Below are 7,913 nucleotides of genomic sequence, written 5' to 3' on the forward strand. Positions count from 1 at the left end.
TTTTATTTACGCAGACGACACTGCAGTAGTAGTAAGTGCTAACTATGATGATGCTGCCACCCACAAACTAAAATGTGTAAAAAGTGTGTAAAACGAATTTGTTTCTTGGTGCCAGGAAAATAAACTGTTCATTAACTCTCGGAAAACCGTGATTGTGAAAATGACCAAAAATAAAACACACGAAAATGCTGCTGTCGAATTTGACGTAGAGAACTCTGTGATCTCCTGTAGCACGCCCACCATGTATCTAGGCATCAAAATTAATAATTGTTTGTCGTGGTCAAATCATATAGAATATCTAATTGCTAAAATCAACAAATCATATTATTTGTTATCACATTTGAAACAACAGTTTCACCAAGATTTTTTAATAAAGGTTTATTATGCCACAGTTTACTCGCATATAAATTATAACATTGTCTGCTGGGGGAGCAGTACGTACTTGCACAGACTATTTGTTGCGCAGAAACGCTTAATATTTAATCTAAGTTCTCTCCAATCATGCAGAGGGTCATTTAAAACTTTTAAAATCTTACCCCTCCCCAGTATTTACATATTCAAATTGCTCTGTTACATACACAAAAATATAAACAGTTTTGGGAAAGTGGGAGATACCCACACCTACAATACGAGGGGTAAGGACAAAATTTCCACAACGAAGCACCACCGCTCTTTCTATAATAAATCCCCCTATATATGATGGGTTCACAATTGTTTAACTTGTTGCCGTTAGAGTTCACCACCTGCAACCAACTATCATTTAAAAATAAAATTAAATTTCCAAGTTTCCACTTGCTAATTTATTTATTATGTGTTCCCTCAATGTTGTTCGTACCTTCACGTAAAGTTTGTTATTTTTTCACTCTGTATGACGTTTCAATAGCTGTGATGCACAGTTTCAAGAATAAAGATATTATTATTATTATTAAGAGGAAATCAACCTTCTGCTAAAATTGATGCTACGAAAAGCGAGGGAGTGCGTAACCAATAGGGAGGGACTATTATTATTATTAATAAAAATATGTTTATATTTCGTTCCTTTTCTTTTAAATTTTAATCAATTGTTACCTTTTAGTAGTTAAACATTTCTACCAAGTTTGGTCCAAAAATTCCTACTCCTTCTTGGTGTTGCAATTTCCATGTCACTGAGTATATATGGGAAAATATACCTAAAATTGAAGTATGTGGTTACATAGCCTACGGTTAGGCAACACACCTCTCACAACTGAAAGGATCGCAGTATGGGGCAAATAGGAAACGCTCTGTATAATTTACACAACGAAGCTTGGGGGAAAAATTCATCTCGGTTAACGGGATTCAAATCCGAACCGAGGTTGAGTAATGGCGGGTCTCGCGTTTTATTTTGTTTGTTGTGTTTTGAGAAGTGTATTTACAGGTAGTGATCATTTTATTCCTTCTTCTACTAACTATTAACCACTGAATTTCATGCCACAATTTGTTATTATTTACATTTTGCATAAAATGCTGATATTAAAGCGTGGCGTACTTGAAGCTTTTGTTTGTTATTCTGTACAGGCGATTATGCCTTTATATTGTTTTACTAAGTATTTGTTAATGTATTCACAACACCAGTTTATTATCAATTGTTTTACTAAGTATTTGTTAATGTATTCACAACACCAGTTTATTATCAGTATGTTGTGGCTCTGTACGTTTCGATTTAACAATTTCTTGGAGGGAGTACCGGAGTGCATATGTTGCTCCTTCATCTCTTGCGGACTGCAGCTCTTGTGTCTTAGCATATACGAGAAGAGGGGTCCCCTAATTGGATGTTTCTCTGTATGAGTGGTTTAACTATTTTCGAGATCCGTTCGATTCATCGCTGCATCTGTTGCTTTCTTTCTGCTGCCCGCTGCTGGACGGTGTGTAAGCAATACGAGAAGGGGGTTCTCTAATTGATATGTCTTCGATTTCGGATGTGGATTTCGCTTGTGCGATAATAAACTTGAACATGAATGCCGCTTGTACTTTTCGTGCTGGAACAAAACCATGTCCATATAGTGTTTTTTATGTACATGCAATTTATCATTTTACGAGTTGTTTTGTTTAAATTCAGCCGCAGCTGCGCTTTGTACTTGCTTTGATTTATCGTATTGTTGACTTGTATGTCTCTTGTGTATTGTTGGTGATTTAACTGCATTTGATTGAAGGACATTGCCCTAGTGTCATAGAATTTTTTGCAATAGGTAGCCTTGGCAATGTACCAGATGGCCTACAAATTTTGTTGTCTTAGAAGGGGTGGGGGGCTCTTAAATTAACGAAAGGCACTGTTTTCTACTAGCTACCTCCCTTATCCCTTATCAAAATTGGAGGTTGGGGTTGGGATTTTATCACGGTACTCTGCTAAAAGGTCTCAACGAAAGGAATTATTTTGTACCAACCACAGTCATCCTTCTCGACGCCTTATCGTTATCGGTTATAATTCGGGAGTGTACTCACAAATGGTGATTGGGACGTCTGTTAATTTAGAAGACTAGTGGTGAAAACAATAATATACCAATGTAGAGAAGTCTATCGTTGCCCGAGCAGCAAGATGACATCCTGAAGTGCTCACGCAATAGTACCTACTAGAGCTAGACTATCCTAGTAGGTATATAATATACTATTATATTACTAATAAATGATATATAAATATTTTCTGCATTATGTTACTATGAATTTTGATAACAAATTACAAAGATAAATTCATCGCGATGCAGACGAATACTGAGTCACTGACATTGTTGCGACCTTTTCTCGTGCAATATCGCCCTTTGTCTCTATCAAAAATTACACAAGACAAATTTTTTTATATAAGTAGTATAAATATTGTTTAAACATCGAAAGTAATTATTTCCCCTTTCGAAAAGGTCTGATTTGAAACAATATAAAAATGCAAAACTTTTAACAAACAAAAAAATCATAAAAATCGGAGCTGTTTCCAGAGAAAAATCTTCATTGACTCGGCGAAAATAATAGATCGAATTAAAAGTTATACGTCATTTATTAAAATATTAACATACACAGGTGTCGAATAAATTAAAGATATTCTCCTTTTCCAAAATCACAGTATCACAGTAGTTACGGGGGCTACAAAGATTTGCAATTGTAAAAAGTGCGAAAATCTAATTAAAATCGGACCATGAGCGTAGGTACTCCATTTGGTGTCGCTGCTGAAATATATATAAATATAAAATATATAAAATAAATAAACAAACAATTTAGCACCGCACCCTCGATAATATCCTGCAGATTGCCATCCTTAAAAAAGTCCACCAACTTTTGATCTACGCCTTTACAGATATTTCTGACGTTCATTTTAAAGTTCCAAAATATAATATTTTGCTCTCGCAGTATCAGATCGTCGGCAAGAACTTTAAAGTTTTTCGCCACTGTTGCGTCAACATTATTTATGTACTTTCCATTGAGTACGACCGTTACTTTGGGATCGTAACAGTCTTGTATCACTTTTTCCCTCAGATATTCGGCCGATGGAAATTGGAGACTTCTACTCGGGGTTACTACAAATACGTCGCCTTGTGGAGATTTCTCTCTTTCAATCTCAATTGACGGACGCGCGCTGGAGTGGAGTAGAAAAATGATGTTGCTACCAGTTCCAATTAAAATTCCATATTCCAATCCAATTATAAGGGATGTCACTTCACTAGTGTAATGAGGAAAGGTATTAGATCCATCTCTAGAGAAAAGTTTATAGCTCTTGATAAGCGAACTGTGTAAAACATTTACTTTTAGTTCTCCATAGTGTAATGATTGCTTTAAAATCTACACTCTGAGCAATTGCACATATTACAGTAGCGGCCAATGTCGCTTTGGGTATAAAGGAAAATGCAGTGGTTAGAAAAACAAGGGCGAGGAATATCATTACAGTAACCATAACACCCGCTAAAGTAGTTTGAACCCCCGAAACGTTATTGATGGCAGAGCGAATGAAAGATCCAGTTACCGGTATTGACCTTATCAAAGACCCAGAAAGATTACATAAGCCTAAGGCTATCATTTCTTGAGTCGCGTCAACTGTCTTTCCTTTTGCTAAAAAATGCAAAAATTTTTGGAGACCTCGCATTAAGAACATACCAAAGGATTTAGCTATAGCCACATGCTCTAAAATGGCAATTAGTGGCATAAATGCAATAGTGCTTTCGTACTGTTTAATCATATCCACAAATGAGTACGTTTGGTTATTGAAAACCGTGCTGAATGGTGGTAATTGGATCGTGGGCAACCCATTGTCAATTTTATCTGGGAATGACAATAACACAATTCTTCAAAAGATTAAATTACTTGTACCTACCTACCTGTTAATTTAAAAGGCTTCATTCCATTCGTGTATAAGATCCATGCAATTAACGTTCCAATAATGACAACGACAGAATTACGTGCAATGGAGCATAGCCATAGCACTTTTCTTAAGATATTTTTGGTGGTTGATAATTCTGGGCGATTGTGACGACCTCCGTAGCGCCCCACTCGCTAAAATTCCTCATGGATGATGTTTAACTGTTATGGTTATTATTATTGTAATGTGGATGTACCTTTAGTAATATTAAAATGGTAATAGTGGATATCCCCAATAGCGAATCCCACCAGCTTATTTGCGCAATGTTTTCGGAAATAGTTATCCAAGCTTCCAGAAATTCGTTGCCCCCTCCAGGTATGCCCAGCAAATTTGGTATCTGCGATAAACCGATTTGTATAGCTGCGGCCGTCATGAATCCTGTTATAACGGGAAAAGAAAAGAATTCAGTCAGGAATCCTAAAACAAACCGTACGGAAATGCACGTTTTCTTCACATCGTTTACCTAAGCGTAGCAGACCGAATACGAAAATAATTGCACCGGATAAAAACGTTATAAGCACCGCCATGTCGGGACCCATCTTCTTAACGTGAGGTTGCACCATTAAAGACATTATAGCCGTGGGTCCGATATTGATATCTTTACATGTTCCAAAAATTACATACACTATTGCGTCTAAAATTCCCGAGTATAAACCGTATTGCGGAGGAACTCCTACAAAGTAATGTTACTCCACGTGTATGGGTTAATGTAAGTGCTGTTTTTCACCTGCTACCATAGCACTTGCAATTGCTTGAGGTATTTCCGTCAAACCTACTGTAAACCCGGCGAGGATGTCCTGAAAAAGGGCTGCCAAGGTGTAGTGTGGAATCCACGCTGTTATAGGTATCCTTTTATTGACTATGGCTGTCCAGTTTACCGGACGCGAATTTTCGCCTGTAACGAATTTTAAACTTATATAAGTTACACGAATATACGTAAAAGACGTCCAAAACGTATACAGGGTGTAAACGGAACTAGCGAACGCGATTTTTCTTCGAAGTGATTAAGGATACAAAAAAATCTTTCAAGCAAAGTTTTAGTGTTTCTAGTAAACTACATGAATTAATGTAAATTAGAAAAAAACATTTTAATTTTCAGAGATATACCTATTTTTGACTTTTTTTAAATGGCACGCCCTGTATATTTTTATACTATTTACTAGGAAATAATTTTTGCTTTAAAAACTTATACCTTCTAAACTTTATATAGAATTCGAGATTCCTGAATTACCAAATTGCAAAAGTGAATCCCTCCAGGACGGAGACTATGGATTTTATGTATTTTGTAGGCTTTGAATTTATGCTTTTTTTTTAAATCCTGTGTACTGCAGCTTCTCTAACTCAATTTCTCGGATGCACATTAAAATATGGTAAGTAATACATTAGCTTCCAAATTTTCATTTATTTGATGAACTTTGCGATTTGCCATAGTCAGGGAACCAGTTCTATATAGCCTTTTTTCTAATTTGAAAAAATATGTTTGATTTGGATGAAAGTGATCAAGATATTGTTGCCGGCATAATCGCAGGGTTTGTCTTGAATTATTGTTTGATAAATGAAAACATTTCAACTTATAAACCTTCTCGTTAATTAATAGTTAATTAAAGTTATCAATTCAATAAACTTGTTCACAAAGTTATAACAATTAATTTTGTTTCCATAGCCAGCTTTAATTTCTAGTAAAATTATTTTAATATTTTCTTTAATATCTCGAATTCTATTAACTTTAGAAGGTATAATCATATGTTATATTATGGTATAATTTATCAAACTTTTTAAAAGCAGAAATTATTTCCTACCAAATAGTATAAAAAAAGGCGTCCCATTTAAAAAAGTGAAAAATAGGTATATCTCCGAAAATTAAAATATTTTTGTTTACCTACATTAATTTATGTAGCTTACTAGAAACATTAAACATTTTATTTGAAAGATTTTTTTGTATCTCTAATAACTTCGGAGAAAAATCGCGTTCCCTAGTTCTATTTACACCCTGTATACTATGTATTATGTGAAGTCTGCACATACATCGGACATTTGCGACTTAATTTTCCACTTTCTACGGATATACAAAATCCCACGTAGGATGTGCATGTTATATTATGCAATGTACGAGTATGTATAGGTACCTATAGTTCTGATATGTGGAAATTTACACGGTTTGTGATAATACGCAAGAAAATAGTAAAATGACAAAGTTCCGACCTCTGGGCGTCCATAATAAGCGATGAGTGAAACTGTGAATAACGTTAAATATACAATACTATACCTAATTAGCAACTATACCACCCAATTTCATGACAGTGTGCAATTAAGGGTAATTATATTAATTAATTGACCTTTGTAAAGGTGAATAATTGAATATTTAGTTTTATTTGTTTTGGTATGACAATTGTTTTAATTCGTTATATAAACAATAGTGTGGGATTGCATTAAACCGTTGTATAAACTTAATTTGATATTCAGGATAATTGTACTACATAATGAAAAGCGTTAATTTAATTATCGATACCATTTGTTTTGCGCAATGTGCAGTTGATGCAGTATAATGCTACCTACTGAAGTGAACAGTGAAAAGACCTCTCACCTAATTTACTTAGGTGACAGCTTCACCAGAACTTGAATAATCAATTAAAAACACGCGCCTAATTTGATAGAGTAGTAGGTGTATAAGATCAAAGCAAGTAATGAAAAAGGGTATGTTTCGAAAATTTGAGTTTTATTTTACACATTGAGTTTGTAACCTATTGACTTATTGAATAGCACCAACATACGAGATATTTCTAGTACAATTTGCCATGGCAAAGCATTAGACTAGAGAGTTTAGACGACTTAAATAGCGTCTATTAACAAATGATAATTTGAGATTCACATTTTGAGTAAAGTATTGTTCATGTAGATGCTGAAATGTCCGTAAAGAAAAAGAAAGAAAAATTGGCGAGCCGCAGAGATATTTATTTATCACAGTGTTTTTCGTTCCTAATGCTTTTATGTGGTTCATTTAAAAAGATACATAGAGACATTGTAGGTAGGTACGTATGCATCATTTTAAAAGAATTTCTGTAGGTATGGATTAAATTATGTAGCTATGTAGTATTACATTAATTATCTTACCTTGCCTAAATCGTTCACATTTGCAGAACATTCTGGTGCACGGTTGAAGCATAACTACCTACAATTTTGACATTTGAATGTGTCGAGATGGGTACGACCTTTTTTTGAAGATAAACGGTAAACTGGTAAAGCTTCAAATAAATCTGGAAAGGGTACATTATACTCGTAATAACTTGCAATTCGATGTAATTACCTAAAGATCATTTATGGGTCATCGACGACACAACAGTTTCCACGATTATCGATTTCTTGTGTCCAGTGTTCTGCCTCCTCTTGACTACGGATATACATCGGGCCCTTTTTTTTCTTATGCGACCTTCAAGTTATATTTTGGGATTTATTTCTGATTTAAATTTTATGCCACACGTATGATTTTTTACTTTGAAAAAAAAAAATAACTACCTAATTATGCAATTTAAAATAAACTGATTTGAAAACAATAGTT

The 7,913-nt window shown here is 34.6% G+C and overlaps 1 protein-coding gene across 1 annotated transcript; it reads right to left on the reverse strand.

Moving 5' to 3' along the window:
* Positions 1 to 1,815: 1,815 nt before the first annotated feature.
* Positions 1,816 to 7,605, reverse strand: LOC116178444 (sodium-independent sulfate anion transporter-like). The gene is made up of 10 exons (XM_031497935.1): positions 7,469 to 7,605; positions 5,085 to 5,252; positions 4,821 to 5,030; positions 4,554 to 4,774; positions 4,317 to 4,491; positions 4,096 to 4,260; positions 3,748 to 4,050; positions 3,661 to 3,697; positions 3,234 to 3,580; positions 1,816 to 1,997 (listed from the first exon to the last, which is right to left on the reverse strand). Exons 1-10 carry the CDS (start codon positions 7,518 to 7,520, stop codon positions 1,816 to 1,818), a joined length of 1,860 nt encoding a protein of 619 aa, XP_031353795.1. The 5' UTR covers positions 7,521 to 7,605.
* Positions 7,606 to 7,913: the final 308 nt, after the last annotated feature.

This window comes from Photinus pyralis, unplaced genomic scaffold, assembly GCF_008802855.1.
Source record: "Photinus pyralis isolate 1611_PpyrPB1 unplaced genomic scaffold, Ppyr1.3 Ppyr1.4_LG8, whole genome shotgun sequence".
In the NCBI taxonomy this organism is placed as follows: Eukaryota; Metazoa; Arthropoda; class Insecta; order Coleoptera; family Lampyridae; genus Photinus; species Photinus pyralis.

Excerpts from the sequence above, each read along its gene's own strand:
- LOC116178444 (XM_031497935.1), bottom strand. The coding sequence starts at position 7,520 with ATGCTTCAACCGTGCACCAGAATGTTCTGCAAATGTGAACGATTTAGG. Across the intron at positions 5,253-7,468 it reads ATGTGAACGATTTAGGCAAG|GCGAAAATTCGCGTCCGGTA; the intron begins GTAAGATAATTA and ends AATTCGTTACAG. Across the intron at positions 1,998-3,233 it reads TCTGCAGGATATTATCGAGG|CACGAAAAGTACAAGCGGCA; the intron begins GTGCGGTGCTAA and ends GTTTTGTTCCAG.